The 17261-nt window shown below is 41.6% G+C and overlaps 1 protein-coding gene across 1 annotated transcript in view; it reads right to left on the bottom strand.

Annotated features, from left to right (window-relative positions):
- The window catches only part of CPB2 (carboxypeptidase B2), a 73495-nt gene that overhangs the window by 14250 nt on the left and 41984 nt on the right, over positions 1–17261 (bottom strand). Inside the window, 1 exon segment of the mRNA XM_059684482.1 lies at positions 15449–15542. Coding sequence (XP_059540465.1) covers positions 15449–15542 — 94 coding nt within the window.

Below are 17261 nucleotides of genomic sequence, written 5' to 3'. Positions count from 1 at the left end.
AACAACTCTCCTCTCCTTACTGAGTACATCTCTAGCTCTCTTAGAACAACTAAATCCATTTACATGATCATTGAATTAAAGTTTTTGGAGAACCCTCCATGTTTCAGGGACTGGACTAGGTCATGGATAATGATTCTTACCCTCATGGAGTCTCTAACCTGGAGGGGGAAGGAAATAAGCAAATAAGGTAAGTATTCTGTTGTGGGGTTTTCCTATGTGCCTTGGGATAATAATGAAATGTTCAAAAGCACAAATTTAAAGAAAAATGTAAGATCATTATCATAGGATTGTGTAGGACAAAGGAGTAAGAAAAAGAGGGTGTTTCTGCGGTTACATGATCTTTGTTCTCTTGTAGCCTCCAAGGATCCACGTGTGCCCACTTCCCAAAATATAGTTGATTCAAGCTTATTGTTCAGTGTAATTTAATGGATTGGGGAGACATTGGTCAACATGAACATATAGGTCTCAGGTGTGGTTTTCTATGTTACAAGATCTGTATATTACACCATGTGCCCACCACCCAAAGTCAAATCTTCTGTCACCATATATTAGAAACCTCTTTTCCCCCACTCCACCCCCATCCCCTTCCATCTAGCAGCCACCACACTGTTGTTTATGTTCATGAGTTTCAGGTGTATATCCCACATATGAGTGAAATCATATGGTTCTTAGCTTTTTCTTACTGACTTATTTCACTTAGCATGATATTCTGAAGGTTCATCCATGTTGTCACAAATGGCAGTATTTCATCCTTTCTTATGGCTGAGCAATATTCCATAGTGTATATGTACCACATCTTCTTTATCCAGTCCTCTATCGCAGGACACTTTGTTTCCATGTCTTGGCCACCGTGAATAATGCTGCAATGAAGACAGGGGTGCATATATCTTTGCAAAAACATGATTTTGAGTTTTTTGTGTATATATCCAGGAGAGGGACTTCTGGGTAGTATGGTAGCTCTATTCTGAATTTTTGGAGGAATCACCAGACTGCTTTCCATAGTGGTTGTACCAGTCTATATTCCCATCAGCAGTGAGTGAGTGTTCGCTTTTTTCTACAACCTCTCCAATACTTGTTATTGCTAGTCTTATTGATAATGGCCACTCTAACAGGTGTGAGGTGGTATCTCATTGTAGTTTTAATTTGCATTTCCCTAATTGCTAGTGAAGTTGAACATCTTTTCATATATCTATTGGCTGTTCATATGTCTTCTTGGGAGAAGTGTATTTTGAGGTCCTCTGCCTACTTTTTGATTGGATTATTTGTTTGGTGTTGAGTTGTATGAGTTCTTTATATATTTTGGAAATTAAACCTTTGCCAGAGCTACTGTTTGAAAATATCAACTCCCATCTGACTAGCTGCCTCTTTGTTTTGTTGTCAGTTTCTTTTGCTGTGCAAAAGCTTTTTAGTTTGATAAGGTCCCATTCATTTATTTTTGCCTTTTTTCCCTTGCCTTTGGGGTCAAGTTCATAAAATGTTCTCTATAACCAAGGTACATAAGTTTAGTACCTATATTTTCTTCTATGTAACTTATTGTTTTAGGTCTTTGATCCATTTTGAATTAATTTTTGTATATAGAGACAAATTGTAATCCAATTTCATTTGTTTGCATGTGGCTTTCCAGTTTTCCCAGAACAATTTATTGAAGAGACTATGTTTACTCCATTGTGTGTTTCTGGACCCTTTTAAAAAAATTATCTGTCCATATATATGTGGTTTTATAGCTGGGCTCTCTATTCTGTTACACTGATCTGTGTGACTGTTTCTCTGCTAATACCATACTGTTTTCATTACCAAAGCTCCGTAGTATAATTTGAAGTCAGGTAGTGTGATACCTCCAGATTTGTTCTTTCTCCTCAGGATTGCCTTGGCTATTTGGGGTCTTTTGTGGTTCCATACAAATCTGATGATTTCTTGTTCTATCTTTAAAAAATGACATTGGGATTTTGATAGGAAGTGCCTTAAATCTGCTTTGGGAAATATGGCAATTTTAACTATGCTGATTCTTCCAATCCATGAACACAGGATATTTTTCCATTTTGTGGTTTCTTTTTCAATCACGTTTAGTAAAGCCTTGTAATTTTCAGTATATAGATCTTTCACATTCTTTGTTAAATTTATTTCTAGGTATTTTATTCCTTTGGTTGCAATTGCAAAAGGAATTGTTTTCTTTGTTTATTTCTTTTTCTGAAGTTTTGTTGTCAGTATACAGGAAGGCAATGGATTTTTGCACATTGATTTTGGATCCTGCAACTTGGCTGTATTTGGTTATTGTTTCTAATAGTGTTTTTTTTTGGTGGAGTCTTCAGGGTTTTTTTTTTAATTAAATCTTTATTGTTCAGATTATTACATATGTTCCTCTTCCCCCCGCGCACAACTCCCCTCAACCCAGTTCCTTCCCCACCATCCACCCTTATTCCCCACCCACTGTCCTCATTCATAGGTGTGCGATTTTTGTCCAGTCTCTTCCCGCATCCCCCTCACCCTTTTCCCCCTCAAGAATAGTCAGTCCATTCCCTTTCTATGCCCCTGATTCTATTATAATCACCAGTTCATTCTGCTCATCAGATTATGTATTCCCTTGATTTTCAGATTCACTTGTTGATAGATGTGTATTTGTTGTTCATAATTTGTATCTTTACCTTTTTCTTCTTCTTCCTCTTCTTAAAGGATACTTTTCAGCATTTCATATAATACTGGTTTGGTGGTGATGAACTCCTTTAGCTTTTTCTTATCTGTGAAGCTCTTTGTCTGACCTTCAGTTCAGAATGATAGCTTTGCTGGATAAAGTAATCTTGGTTGTAGGTTCTTGGCATTCATCACTTTGAATATTTCTTGCCACTCCCTTCTGGCCTGCATAGTTTCTGTTGAGAAATCAGCTGACAGTTGTATGGGTACTCCCTTGTGGGTAACTGCCTTTCTTTCTCTTGCTGCTTTTAAGAGTCTCTCTTTGTCTTTTGCTCTTGGCATTTTAATTATGATGTGTCTTGTTGTGGTCCTCTTTGGGTTCCTTTTGTTTGGGGTTCTCTGTGCTTCCTGGACTTGTAAGTCTCTTTCTTTCACCAGGTAGGGGAAGTTTTCTGTCATTATTTCTTCAAATAGGTTCTCAATGTCTTGCTCTCTCTCTTCTTCTGGCACCCTTATAATTCGGATGTTGGTACGCTTGAAGCTGTCCCAGAGGCTCTTTACACTATCTTCGTAGTTTTGGATTCTTTTTTCATTTTGCTTTTCTGGTTGGGTGTTTTTTGCTTCTTTGTGTTTCAAATCTTTGACTTGATTCTTGCGATTCTCTGGTCTGCTGTTGGGAGTATGTATAATATCCTCTATTTCAGTCAGTGTATGCTTAATTTCTAGTTGGTCCTTTATCACAACCTCGAGGGTCTCATTAGATTTCTTGAGGATCTCACTACATTTATTGGCGGTCTCACCAGTCTTTTCGATGGCCTTACTAAATTTATTGGTGGCTTCTAGACAGTTCTTGAAACACCTTAAAAGTGTGATTTTGAACTCTATATCCAGCAGTTTGCTTTCCTCCATTTCTGTCATTTGTGTCCTGTTTCTTTGTCTCCACATTTTTTATGCTTTCTTGGTGCACCCCCTTGTGGTCTTTGTGCACAGTCTTGTTGTAGTTAAGCCTTGATTGTTGTAGGTAACACTGTGGGGGATTTGACTTCCAGGCCAATTGGCTGTGAGAATCAGCTGTGTCTGCAGTGGGAGAACTTCCCCTTCTGATCTCTAGGGAGGTGCTAATCTAGCCTCTGCCTGAGGCTATCCAGCAAATGCCTGCGTGCAAGGCTTGGGCGGGGTGGGTCCCAGGGGATTAACAGGGCGGGTGGAGCAAGCAGTTATGGGTGCTCTCAATCCTGCCTTCAGAGGCTCTGCTTCTCAGTGTTCCAGCAATTGCTGCAAGCCCCTCAGAGAGAAAGCTGCCCTCGAGTTCCGACCGATGCCAGACAGTCTTGCTTCTCCTGTTTGAGTCTGGGTCCCCAGAGTCTCGCCCAGAACTGGAGCTCAGAGCCTGAGACTCCCTCCCGATTGAAAAACGACAACCGCGCCCTCAGCCGCCAGCCCCCTCTGCATGCACCTCCGCACCTTAGTATTTTACTTATGTACTGTGCCTCCTCTGAGTCTTGGTATGCTTTTCTCTTTCCTTCTAGTTGTAGAATTTCCACTCAGCCAGCCTTCCTGTGGTTCTGGATGATGTCCGTTCCATCTTTTAGTTGTATTTTTGAAGTGGTTGTGCGAGGCAGCAATCTCCGGTGTTTACCTATGCCGCCATCTTGGTTTTCTTCCAAGACCCTCTCTGAATGCCTTCTATTTCTTTCTCTTGCCTTATTGCTCTGGCTAGGACATTCAGCACTATGTTGAATAAGAGTGGCGAGAGTGTACATCCTTGTCTTGTTCCTGATCTTAGAGGAAAAGCTTTCAGTTTTTCACCATTGAATATGATATGAGCTGAAGGTTTATCATATATGCCCTTTATTATGTTGAGGTACTTTCTTTCTATTCCGATTCTTTAATATATTTCTTTTATTTTTTTAAAAAATTCTTTATTATTGAAAGTATTACATATTTCCCCCCACTCCCCCATTGACCCCATCCAGCCCACCCCTGTCCCCCACCCCAGGTCCTCACCACCCCATTGTCTGTGTCCGTGCGCCATGCATATATGCATACAAGGTCCTTGGTTGATTACCTCCCACCCATCCACCCTCCCCCGCCTTCCCTCCGGGATTCCACACTCTGTTTCATGCTTCCTTGTCTCTGGATCTACTCCGTTCATCAGTTTATTTTGTTACTGAGGTTATAGGTATAAGTAAGATTATGTGATACTTGTCTTTCTCTGACTGACTTATTTCACTTAGCATGATACTCTCCAGGTCCCTCCATGCTGTCTCAAAGGGTAAGAGAGTCTTCCTTTTATGGTTGCATAGTATTCCATGGTATAAACGTACTACAGCTATTTTATCCACTCATCTACTGGTGGGCACTTGGGCTGTTTCCAGATCTTAGCTATTGTAAATTGTGCTGCTATGAACATAGGGGTGCATATATTCTTTCTGATTGGTGTTTTGGGTTTCTTAGGATATATTCCTAAAAGTGGGATCTCTGGGTCAAATGGCAGTTCCATATTTAATTTTTTGAGGAAACTCCATACTGTTTTGCATAATGGCTACACCAGTCTGCATTCCCACCAGCAGAGCACTAGGGTTCCCTTTTCTCCACATACTCGCTAGCTCTTGTCATTGTTGATTTGTTGATGGTAGCCATCTGACATGTGTGAGGTGATACCTCATTGTCGTTTTAATTTGCATCTCTCTGATGATCAGTGACTGAGCATTTTTTCATATGTTTCTTGGCCATCTGTAAGTCCTATTTGGAGAAGTGTCTATTTGGGTCCTTTGCCCATTTTTTAATTGGATTGTTTGTCTTCCTTCTGTTAAGTTGTATGAGTTCCTTATATATTTTGATATTAACCTTTTATCAGGTATATTATTGCCAAATATGTTATCCCATACAGTGGGCTCCCTTTTCATTTTGTTGATGGTTTCTTTTGCTGTGCAGGAACTTTTTATTTTTATGTAATCCCATTTGTTTATTTTCTCCTCAGTATTCCTATTGTAGTGAGTGTTTTAATTATAAATGAATGTTGGACCTTATCAAATGCTTATTCTGCATCTATTTATCAGATCATATGATTATCCTTTCTTTTGTTAATATAGTGTATTTCAGTAATTGATTTGTGTATGTTGAACCAACCTCGTGACCCTGGACTGAGCCCCAGTTAATCGTGATGTATTTTTTTTATGTACTATTATATTTGATTTGCAGTATTTTGTTTAGGATTTTGCAACTGTATAAATCAGAGATATTGGTCTGTAGTTTTCTTTTTTTGTGTTATCTTTGCAAGGTTTTGCTATTAGGATTATATTGGCCTCATAAAATGTATTAAGAAAGATGGACTCTTCTTCAATTTTTTTGAAGACTTTGAAAAGGATAGGTTTTAAATTTTCATTGAATGTTTGGTAGAATTTACTAGTGAAGCCATCTGGTCCTGGACTTCTGTTTTTTGGGGAGGTTTTGATGGTTGTTTCAATTTCCTCACTGCTGATCAGTCTATTTATATTTTCCAATTCTTCATGATTTACTAGTAGACTAGGCAGATTATAATACTAGGAACTTATCCATTTCTTCTAGGTTATTGAATTTGGTAACATAGTCTTTCATTATATTCTAGTATGATCCTTTGTATCTATGATGTCTGTGGTGACTTCTCTGTCATTTCTGATTTTGTTTATAAGGGTCTTTTACTTTTATTCCTTAGTGAGTCTAGCCAGGGGTTTGTCAATTTTATTCATCATTTCAAAGAAACAGCTCTTTGTTTTATTAACTTATATAGTCTTTTTATTCTCTATTTCATTCAATTCCGCTATAATTTTTATTATTTTTTAACTTTTGACTTTGGGTTGCGTTTATTCTTCTTTCTCTAGTTCTTTGACATATAATATTAGGTTGTTTACTTGGGATTTCTCTCGTTTCTCTTTTTAAAAAAATATATTTTATTGATTTTTTACAGAGAGGAAGGGAGATAGAGAGTTAGAAACATCGATGAGAGAGAAACATTGATCAGCTGCCTCCTGCACACCCCCAACTGGGGATGTGCTCGCAACCAAGGTACATGCCCTTGACCGGAATCAAACCTGGGACCCTTGAGTCCGCAGACCGACACTCTGTCCACTGAGCCAAACCGGTTAGGGCTTGTTTCTTGAAATAGGCCTATAATTATATAATGCTTTCACTGCATCCCAGAAGTTTTGATGTGTTGTATTATCATTCTCATTTGTCTCACTATATCTTTTGATCTCATCTTTCATTTCTTCTTTGACTCAGTCATTTTTTAGTAGTATGTTGTTTAATCTTTACGGATATGTGTTTTTTTATTTCCTTTTTTGCAGTTGATTTCTAATTTCAAGGCATCGTGGTTGGTATAATTTCAATTTTCTTGAATTTGCTAATGCTAATTTTGTGACCTAACATATGGTCTATCCTTGAGAATGTTCCATGTGCACTGGAGAAGAATGTATAATCTGATGTTTTGGGATGAAAGTTTCTGTAAATGTCAATTATGTCCATTTGGTCTAGTGCAGCTGTGGGCAAACTACGGCCCGTGGGCCGTATCCGGCCCGTTTGGCTGTTCTATCTGGCCCGCAGAGCCGAAAGAGCGGAGGGTTCTCTTGCTCTCCCCTCCGCTCCTTCACCAGCAGCAGTGTTAACATGGCAACGTCGGGAAACACGGCTGCAGCTCCTTCTTCTGAGTCCAGTTTAAGAACCCATTGTGGCCCTCGAGTCAAAAAGTTTGCCCACCCCTGGTAGTGTTTCAGTTAAGGCCGATATTTCTTTATTGATTTTCTGTTTGATTGATCTGTCTAGAGCTGTCAAATGAGTATTAAGGTCTCCAATTATGATTGCGTTTTGATCTGTTTCTTCCTTTAGTTCTGTGAGTAATTGTTTTATATATTTCAGTGCTCCCTGGTTGAGTGTATATATATTAAGAAGTGGTATGTTTTCTTTTTTATTTTTTTAATATATTTTATTGATTTTTTACAGAGAGGAAGGGAGAGGGATAGAGAGCTAGAAACATCGATGAGAGAGAAACATCGATCAGCTGCCTCCTGCACACTCCCTACTGGGGATGTGCCCGCAACCAAGGTACATGCCCTTGATTAGAATCGAACCTGGGACCTTTCAGTCCGCAGGCTGACGCTCTATCCACTGAGCCAAGCCAGTTAGGGCGTGTTATGTTTTCTTGATGTAGAGTTACCTTTGTCATTAGAAGGTGTCCATCTTTGTCTATTGTTATCTTGAAATCTATTTTGTCAGATATAAGTATGATTACACCTGATTTTTTGTGGGTGTTGCTTGTAGAATCATTTTCCATTCTTTTAGCTTGAATCTACCTTTGTCTTTGCAGCTTAGAGGTGTCTCTTATAGGCAGCGTATGGTTGGATTTTGTTTTTGATCCACACGGCTATTCTGTTTCTCTTTATTGGTGAATTCAGACCATTTACATTTAGGGTAATTATTGATATATGAGGATTTCCTATGGCCATTTTATCTTTTGTTTTCTGGCAGCTCTGTGCCTCCATTGGTTCTTTTCCTTTATGTTTCTATATGTTGTTTTTGCTTGGTGGTGTTTCATATTTCTTTCCTCTGTTTCCTTTTTTTTTAAGCTATGTGTACTGGTTTGGAGATTTTTCTGTGTGGTTACCATTAGGTTTATAAATAATAAACTTGAATATATACTATAGGTTTTTTTTTCTTTTGAGTGAGTCTGATCTTCATCTTCCTTTACTAGTTCAGATCTTTACCCACACCCCTTTTATGTTTTTGTTGTCACAAATTATCCCTGTTTATGCTGTAAGTATTTTGGTGATCTTATTTGTAGTGTTGTGACCTTATTTTCTTTGTTTGAGGTAGAATAACTCCCTTGAGTATTTCCTGCAATGGAGATTTTCTGGTGATAAAATCCTTCAGCTTCTGTATATCTTGGAGTGACTTTATTTCTCCTTCATGGTTAAAGGATAATTTTGCTGGGTATATTATTCGTGTCTGGTAATTTATCTCTTTTTGATGTCTGAATATTTGGTTCCATTCTCTTATAGTGGCTTATAGTGTTTCTGCTGAGAAGTTAGATGAAATTCTGATGGGTTTTCCTTTGTAGTCATATCCTTCTTTCCCTGGCTGCTTTGAGAATTTTTTCTTTGTCATTAATTTTTGATAGTTTTAATACAAAGTGCCTTGGAGAAGGCCTCTTTAGATTGAGGTAACTAGGTGTTCTGTTTGCTTCTTGTATCCTGGGATCTAATTCATTCCATAGTTTTGGGGAGTTCTCATCTACTATTTGTTTGAATAGATTCTCGGTTCCCTGCTTATACTTCTACAATTGCTTTTTCTGATGGAATCAGGTAATTCTTGAGCTCTTCCATTTTTCTTTAATTTTTAATTTTTTAAATTTTATTTATTTATTTTTTAATGTCTTTTTTTATTAATTAAATCTTTATTGTTCAGATTATTACATTTGTTCCTCTTTTTCCCCCCCATAACTCCCCTCCTCCCAGTTCCCGCCCCACCCTCCGCCCTCACTCCCCACCCACTGTCCTCATCCATAGGTGCACAATTTTTGTCCAGTCTCTTCCTGCATCTCCCACACCCCTTTCCCCCCAAGAATAGTCAGTCCAATCCCTTTCTATGTCCCTGATTCTATTATGATCACCAGATTATTTGTTCACTTGATTCTTAGATTCACTTGTTGATAGATGCATGTTTGTTGTTCATAATTTGTATCTTTACCTTTTTCTTCTTCTTCCTCTTCTTAAAGGATACCTTTCAGCATTTCATATAATACTGGTTTGGTGGTGATGAACTCCTTTAGCTTTTTCTTATCTGTGAAGCTCTTTGTCTGACCTTCAGTTCAGAATGATAGCTTTGCTGGATAAAGAAATCTTGGTTGTAGGTTCTTGGTATTCATCACTTTGAATATTTCTTGCCATTCCCTTCTGGCCTGCAAAGTTTCTGTTGAGAAATCAGCTGACAGTCGTATGGGTATTCCCTTGTAGGTAACTGAGTTTCTTTCTCTTGCTGCTTTTAAGATTCTCTCTTTGTCTTTTGCTCTTGGCATTTTAATTATGATGTGTCTTGGTGTGGTCCTCTTTGGATTCCTTTTGTTTGGGGTTCTCTGTGCTTCCTGGACCTGTAAGTCTATTTCTTTCACCAGGTGGGGGAAGTTTTCTGTCATTATTTCTTCAAATAGTTTCTGTCATTATTTCTTGCTCTCTCTCATCTTCTGGCACCCCTATAATTCTGATGTTGGTACGCTTGAAGCTATCCCAGAGGCTCCTTACACTATCTTCGTATTTTTGGATTCTTTTTTCATTTTGCTTTTCTGGTTGGGTGTTTTTTTCTTCTTCGCATTTCGAATCTTTGACTTGATTCTTGCGCTCCTCTGGTCTGCTGTTGGGTGTCTGTATAATAGTCTTTATTTCAGTCGGTGTATGCTTAATTTCTAGTTGGTTCTTTATCACAACATCGAGGGTCTCATTAGATTTCTTGACGATCTCACTACATTTATCGGCAGTCTCACCAGTCTTTTCGAGGGCCTTACTAAGTTTATCGGCAGCTTCTAGACAGTTCTTGAGAGACCTTAAAAGTTTGGTTTTGAGCTCTATATCTTCCATTTCTGACATTTGCGTCCTGTTTCTTTGTCTCCGCATTTTTTTTATCTTTTCTTGGTGCACCCCCTAGTGGTCTTTGTGTGCAGTCTTGTTGTAGTTAAGCCTTGATTGTTGTCGGCAATACTGGGGGTGATTTGACCTCCAGGCTAACTGGCTATGAGAGTCAGCTGTGTCTGCAGTGGGAGAGCTTCTGTGCTGGATCTTTTGGGCAGTGCTAATCTAGCGTTTGCGTGAGGCTATCCGGCAAATGGCTCTGCGCAGGGCTTGGGCGGAGCGGGTCCCCGGGGATCTACAGGGCGGGCGGAGCGAGCAGTTATGGCTGCTCTCAGTTCCGTCCCCAGAGGCTCTGCCTCTCAGAGTCCCAGCAACCGCTGCAAACCTCGGAGAGAAAGCTGCCTTTGAGTTCCGACTGAAGCCAGACAGTCCTGCTTCTCCTGTTTGAGTCTGGGTCCCTAGAGACTTGCCCGGATCTGGAGCTCAGAGTCTGAAACGCCCTCCCGATTGAAAACAACAACCGCCCCCTCCGTCACCAGCCCGCTCCGAGCACTCCGCACCTTAGTATTTCACTTCAGCACTGCGCCTCCTCTGAGTCTGGGTATGATATTCTCTTTCCTCCTAGTTGTAGAATTTCCACTCAGCCAGCCTTCCTGTGGTTCTGGATGATGTCCGTTCCGTCTTTTAGTTGTATTTTTGATTGGTTGTTCGAGGCAGCAATCTCTGGCATTAACCTATGCCGCCATCTTGGTTTCCACCTCTCTTCCATTTTTCTTTATGCCCAACTATCTCTTCTCTCCTCTGTGTCATTAATAGGTTCCTATCTTCATTATCACTAATTCTTTCCTCCATCTGATTGCCTCTGTTTTCTATGCTCAGTAATTCACTCTTTTAAAATATATATATATATATTTATTGATTTCAGAGAGGAAGGGAGAGGGAGAGAGAGATTGAAACGTCAATGATGAGTCAGAATCATTGATTGGCTGCTTCCAGCATGCCCCCTACTGGGGATCAAGCCTGCAACTCAGGCATGTGCCCTTGACCAGAATCAAACCCAGGCCCTTCAGTCTGCAGGCCAACACTCTATCCACTGAACCAAACCAGCTAGGGCTCAGTAGTTCACTCTTAATCTCCTTGATTGCATGCTGCGTTTCTAAGATTTCTGATTGGTTCTTTTTTAAAGTTTCAATCTCTTTGGTAAAGTACTTGTTTTGTCCACTGATTTGTTTTCTGAGTGCACTGAATTGCTTGTCGGTATTTTCTTGCATCTTGTTGAATATTTTCAGAACTGCAATGTTGAAATCTCCATCATTTATATCACATTTCTATGTGTTCCAGCCTGCTTTCTGGGGATTTTTCTTTTTTTTTCTTTTTTTTTTTTTTTTGCTAATCACCCTTGTTACCATGGTTATTCATAGTATTTGCTGTTCTCCTTTGCTTAGACATCTATATCTGTCTACTAGAGGCCCAGTGCATGAATTTTGCACCAGTGGGGACCCTCGGCCTGGCCTGTCGGATTGGGCCAAAACCGGCTCTCCAACCTCCCCTGAGGGGTCCTGGATTGTGAGAGGGTGCAGGCCAGGCCGAGGGACCCTGCTGGTCCATGATCGGTGCTGGGGAGGGACGTGGGAGTTTGTCCAGACAGAAAGAGACTGCAGGAGGGCTCCAGGGCGTGTCTCGCCCATCTCGCTCAGTCCCGATTGGCTGGACCCCAGCAGCAAGCTAACCTACCAGTTGAGCATCTGCCCCCTGGACTGGTCAACTGTAGCTACCTGGTGGTCAGTGCACATTGTAGTGAGCTGTTGAGCAGCCTTATCATATCATTAGCATGTTATGCTTTGATTGGTTGAACAGCCAACCAGCTGACCAGACACTTAGCATATTAGGCTTTTATTATCTAGGAACTAGAGGCCCGGTGCACAAAAATTTGTGCACTCAGGGGGGAGGGGGGCGTCCCTCAGCCCAGCCTGTGCCCTCTCGCAGTCTGGGACCCCTCGGGAGATAACGACCTGCTGGCTTAGGCCTGCTCCCGGGTGGCAGAGGGCAGGCCTAATCCCTAGGTGCAGCCCCTGGTTGGGCTCAGAGCAGGGCCGATTGGGGAGTTGGGGCGCCGCCCCTTGTCATGCACAGAGCAGGGCGAATCAGGAGGTTGTGATGCCACCCTCAGTCACGCTCAGGGTAGGGCCGATTGGGGGTTGAGGCACCGCCCCCTGTCACACTCAAGGCAGAGTCGATGGGGAGGTTGTGGCACCACCCCCTGTCATGCACAGAGCAGGGCCAATCAGGGGGTTGGGGCGCTGCCCCCTGTCATGCACAGAGCAGGGCCGATCAGGGGATTGGGGAGCTCCCCCCCATCACTCACAGAATAGGGCCAATAGGGGAGTTGGCACATCGCCCCCTGTCACACACAGAGCAGGGCGGATCAGGGGGTAGGGGCGCCACCCTCTATCACCCACAGAGCGGGGCCGATCAAGGGGTTGGGGCGCCCCCACTGTCACACTCAGGGCAGGGCTGATGGGGAGGTTATGGCTCTACCCCATCACACACAGAGCAGGTCCCATGGGGGGGGGGAGGGGTTGGGGCGCCGCCCTCTATCACCCACAGAGCAGGGCCGATCAGGGGGTTGGGGCACCTTCACCTGTCACAAACAGAGCAGGGCCGATAGGGAGGTTGTGGCCCTGCCCCCTGTCACACACAGAGCTGCAGGGCAATCAGGGGGTTTGTGCGCTTCCCCCTGTCACACTGATCCCGGTGCCAGGAGGCCTCTCAGCTCCGCTGATCCCAGTGCTGGGAGGCATACTACCCTTTTACTACATAGAATAGAGGCCTGGTGCATGGGTGGGGGCCGGCTGGTTTGCCCTGAAGGGTGTCCTGGATCAGGGCGGGGGTCCCCACTGGGGTGCCTGGCCAGCCTGGATGAGGGGATGATGGCTGTTTGCAGCTGGTCACACACCCTTCAGGGTGGGGGTCCCCACTGCGGTGCCTGGCCAGTCTGGGTGAGGGGCTGAGGGCTGTTTTCAGGCTGGGACTGAAGCTTCCAACTGCTCCTTTTTTTCTTTTCTTTTTTTTTTTTATTCTGGGCCAGCTTTAGCTCTGAGGCTCCAGCTCTTAGGCCTCCGCTCCTGAAAGCAGGTATCTGGTTTGTTTCGGTTCGAAACAATGTATAACTCCAGCTCTGAGATCCCAGCCAGCTGAAAGCTGGTTTCTGGGGATCTATATTTGTTACAATGTTTGAAACTGCAGGCTCAGAGGCCTGCAAGGCAGGCGGGGAACATTGGTTTCCTCCGTCACTGAAGCAAGCAAGCCTCATGTTAGTTTCAAGCTGCCTGGCTGCCGGCCGCCATCTTGGCTGACAGTTAATTTGCATATCGCCCTGATTAGCCAATGGGAAGGGTAGCAGTCATACACCAATTACCATGTTTCTCTTTTATTAGTGTAGATATTAATGGCTGATAGCAGCTTTCTCTGAACAGGTCCTTCTATGATTTTTCCAGTAGATGGCGCTGAATTGCAAGATTTTTTTAGCTCTGTGTTCTCCCAGTTTTGACCTCCAGGGCTTCCATAAGACAGTTCAGCTGTGCTGCTTGCTTATGGGCGGGGTTTGTTTTGTCCCTACGATAATGGTGACCCCTGACCTCCATTGGGTCCCACCCCAAACACCCCACGTGGAGATCAGTCACAGAGGGAAACAGCAGTTTTACTGCAATAGCTCTTGGCTTACAGATAGTATGCTTCTCGACCTGACTCCAAGGGCAACAGAAGGTGAATTTTGAGAGCTCAAATGGTAGTAGTGTTCTGTGGTTCTGTTTTTTTTTTGTTTGAAACAGTACTGTGTAGCCTGACAGTGGAGAGCCACATGGCAGAACCCCATGCTCTGTCAGGCATCTGCTGGCTCAGTCACTGTCCCATCCACTCACTGTTTGCTCTGCTGAACTGTCCCCTACAGCTCTCTGTTCCTCCTGGCCCAAGAAAGTGTCTGCTACTGCTGTTTTCCTCCTCTCTCCAGGCCCGGCCTTGAGGTCCGGCTGCAGGGTTGCATCTGTGGGCCATCGGTGCTTTCCTCCCTTCTCATATCCCCATTTATTCCTGGTTGCCCACCTTTAGATCTTTCAATGCGCAAATCTCTCAGGCATGCCTCTGTATGGAGCACGGAATTCTTTGTTGAATTATAGTTGGTAAACTTGTTATAATTTCAGGGGAAGAGGCCAAGGGGATCTCTCATACTGCCATTTCTCTGACATCTATCTGTGTAGTTTTAATTTGTAACTGTTTCTTAAATGTAGTGGCTATGAAATATAATGGGAGTATGGAGGGTGAACTAACACCTACTTCCCTGAGAACAGACAATATTCTTGAATGCCTAAATCAATATTCACTGAGTTCCTTAACTCATCCAAATCAAGGAATGATAAACTCCCACTGTGCTAGACATAAGTTTATCTTTATAATATTCATGAAAGTAAGAACATGTTAAGAAAATGAATGCTTTCAAACACTATAGAGGTAAACATTTAACTATGCAATTAAAAATAAGAGATACCCACCTGACCCTGGTCTCTGCTATCCTAGGAATGAAATTATTTGTTTATTAAAATGGAAATTTAATAGTCACATCCTTATTATTCTAGAAAAATAGAATTTTAAAATTTTGAAGCTAGATGGGACTTAAAGAACTGGCCTAACTTCCTTCTTTTACAGATGAGGAAACAGCACAAAGGAGAGGTTAAGGCAGCGGTTCTCAACCTGTGGGTCGCGACCCCTTTGGGGGTCGAACTACTCTTTCACAGGGGTCGCCTAAGACCATCGGAAAACACATATATAATTACATATTGTTTTGTGATTAATCACTATGCTTTAATTATGTTCAATTTGTAACAATGAAAATACATCCTGCATATCAGATATTTACATTACGATTCATAACAGTAGCAAAATTACAATTATGAAGTAGCAACGAAAATAATTTTATGGTTGGGGGTCACCACAACATGAGGAACTGTATTAAAGGGTCGTGGCATTAGGATGGTTGAGAACTACTGGGTTAAGATAATTTTCTGACTCTAGTTAATATTCACAGCACCACTCTTAACTAAAAAGTTTATTATTTAAATTATTTCCTGATTCAGAAAGACCCGCTATCTTTGAATTAATGCACCTTTCTTTATGAATATCACGTTTCTAATGAAGAAACATTACCTAAAATGAAACAAACAACCTACCACACCAGTGTTTGGATGCAAAGTTCCTGTTCAGATCTGTTCCAGTGCAAGGATTGTTTTCATGAACAGAACGGTTCTTTCACCACATTCGATTCTAGTAAACAAGATACAGATAACCAGTGTGGCCATGTTTGTGGTTTAAGGAAAGACATGACTTTTTAAAATATATATATATTTTTATTGATTTCAGAGGAAGGGAGGAGAGAGAGATAGAAGCATTAATAATGAGAGAGAATCATTGATTGGCTGCCTCCTGCATGCCTAACACTGGGAATTGAGCCCAAAACCTGGGTATATGTCTGGCTTGTGGGAATCAAACCATAACCTCCTGGTTCACAGGTGCACGCTCAACCACTGAGACATGCTGGCTGGGCAAGACATGACTTTTAATGCCTAAGTGGCCAGGCTATATTTCTCTCCTGCAATCCCATCACTTCATCCTGTCACTTTCTTCACGGCATTCTTTTTGCACAGCTCCTGTTTCTATCTAGGTCTCAATCACATTAACTCAAACTATTTTAGTTTAAACCGAACAAAATAATAATATTTGATTAATTTTGACCTGGAGAAATAATATTGTCATTTGGTTTTGCTAGGCTGCTTATTGGCCTTTTTGTTTAGTCTTATTCCTTTAAAGTAATGTTATGCATTGTTGAGTTCCTTCTAAGAAAAGTAAAATAACTGTGTTTCAACTCAAATTAAAACTATGAGTCATGAGTTTCTTTCTTTCTTTCTTTTTTTTGGATGGCACCAAGTTTGACTTTTATTTCTTTTTTTAAATTCTTTATTAGTTAAGGTATTACAAATGTGTCCTCATCCCCCCATTAAACCCCCAACCCCCCGCCACTCATGCTCTCATCCCCCTGTTGTCCATGTCCATTGGTTTGGCTTATATGCATGCATACAAGTCCTTTGGTTGATCCCTTCCCTTGCCCCCTCCCTCCCCTACTTTCCCTCTGGGGATTAATTGTCTGATCGATGTTTCTCTGTCTTTGGATCTGTCCCTGTTCATCAGTCTATGTTGTTCTCTATATTCCACAAATGAGTGAAATCATGAGGTATTTATCTTTCTCTGACTGGCTTATTTCACTTAGCATAATGCTCTCCAGTTCCATCCATGCTGTTGCAAAAGGCGAGAGTTCCTTCTTTTTTTAAAATTAAAATATATTTTACATCTAACATTGCATAAATTTAAGGTGTACAACATGTTGATTAGATACATTTATATATTATGATATGATTACCATTGTAGGGATAGTTAGTACCTCTATTACATCACATATCATTTCTTTTTTGTGGTGGGAATAATCAATATTTAGTCTCTCAGCAAGTTTGAAGATTATAATACAATACTGTTGAGTCTTGAGTTTCAGTGCTTTTTAAAACTGAATTCAACATTTTCTAAAAGCTACAGGAACTAGAGCTGGAAGACTCCTCATGGCTCCTTTGGTTGTACTGATCTGACTCTGGTTTGTAAACATAAAGCAAATCCCCCACTGTATTCCTGAGGTAAACTAGAAGATTTGATCATGTAAATAGTTGCACAGCCTTTAGTTCTAAGGTTGGGGTGATGTGGCACTGTTTTCCCCGACTCTCACCAACCCTTCTACCAAGCCTCCCATTCTGCTTCCAAACCTTGGCCTGTGGTTTGGTAGCAACACTTTCTGTGGAGAAATTAGGTTCTTGAACTGCAGGAAGTACTATTTGGCAGAGTTCAGACACAAAGGACAACTGAAAAGTGGAAACATCTAAAGGGTGGCTAAATTCCACTGTGATTCCGGTGAAGGCATACATTTATTATAACATCAACATC

The sequence above is a fragment of the Myotis daubentonii genome, chromosome 2 (genome assembly GCF_963259705.1).
Source record: "Myotis daubentonii chromosome 2, mMyoDau2.1, whole genome shotgun sequence".
Taxonomy (NCBI): Eukaryota; Metazoa; Chordata; class Mammalia; order Chiroptera; family Vespertilionidae; genus Myotis; species Myotis daubentonii.
Note: the sequence above shows the minus strand (reverse complement) of the source record. Positions and strands in the feature narration are given on the sequence as shown.